The following is a 361-nucleotide window of genomic DNA, read 5'->3' as shown; positions in this document are numbered from 1 at the left end:
TACGCAGGTGTACATACACCCCAGCAGGGCTCTATATCAATGCTGCAGCAGCAGCAGCAGCTGCAGCAGCTGCTGCAGCAGCAGCAGCAGCAGCAGCAGCAGCTGAATGCAACACACAGAGGAACGGAATACCTGCAGTTTGCTGCTCAGGTGCCTGTGGAGGCGCATGCACAAGACCCAGCAGCAGCAGCAGCAGCAGCACCAGCAGCAGCAGCAGCAGCAGCACCAGCAGCAGCAGCAGCAGACACAGCAACACCTGCAGCAGCAACTTCAGCACCAGCAGCAGCACCAGCAGCAGCAACTGCAACAGATACAACAGCATCAACTGCAGCACCAGCTGCAGTAACAGCAGCAGATCCAG

The 361-nt window shown here is 58.4% G+C and overlaps 1 protein-coding gene across 1 annotated transcript in view; it reads left to right on the top strand.

The window, feature by feature from the left end:
* EMH_0073300 (uncharacterized protein) overlaps positions 1 to 361 on the top strand; it is a gene marked incomplete at both ends in the record, with an annotated part of 1,557 nt that overhangs the window by 126 nt on the left and 1,070 nt on the right. Inside the window, one exon of the mRNA XM_013499315.1 lies at positions 3 to 361. Within this exon, the coding sequence (XP_013354769.1) occupies positions 3 to 361 (359 nt within the window). The remainder of the gene's footprint in view (positions 1 to 2) is intronic.

This window comes from Eimeria mitis, genomic scaffold (assembly GCF_000499745.2).
Source record: "Eimeria mitis Houghton genomic scaffold, Emh_scaff4206, whole genome shotgun sequence".
NCBI classification, from domain to species: domain Eukaryota; phylum Apicomplexa; class Conoidasida; order Eucoccidiorida; family Eimeriidae; genus Eimeria; species Eimeria mitis.
This window is presented reverse-complemented; position numbering and strand designations above follow the sequence as displayed.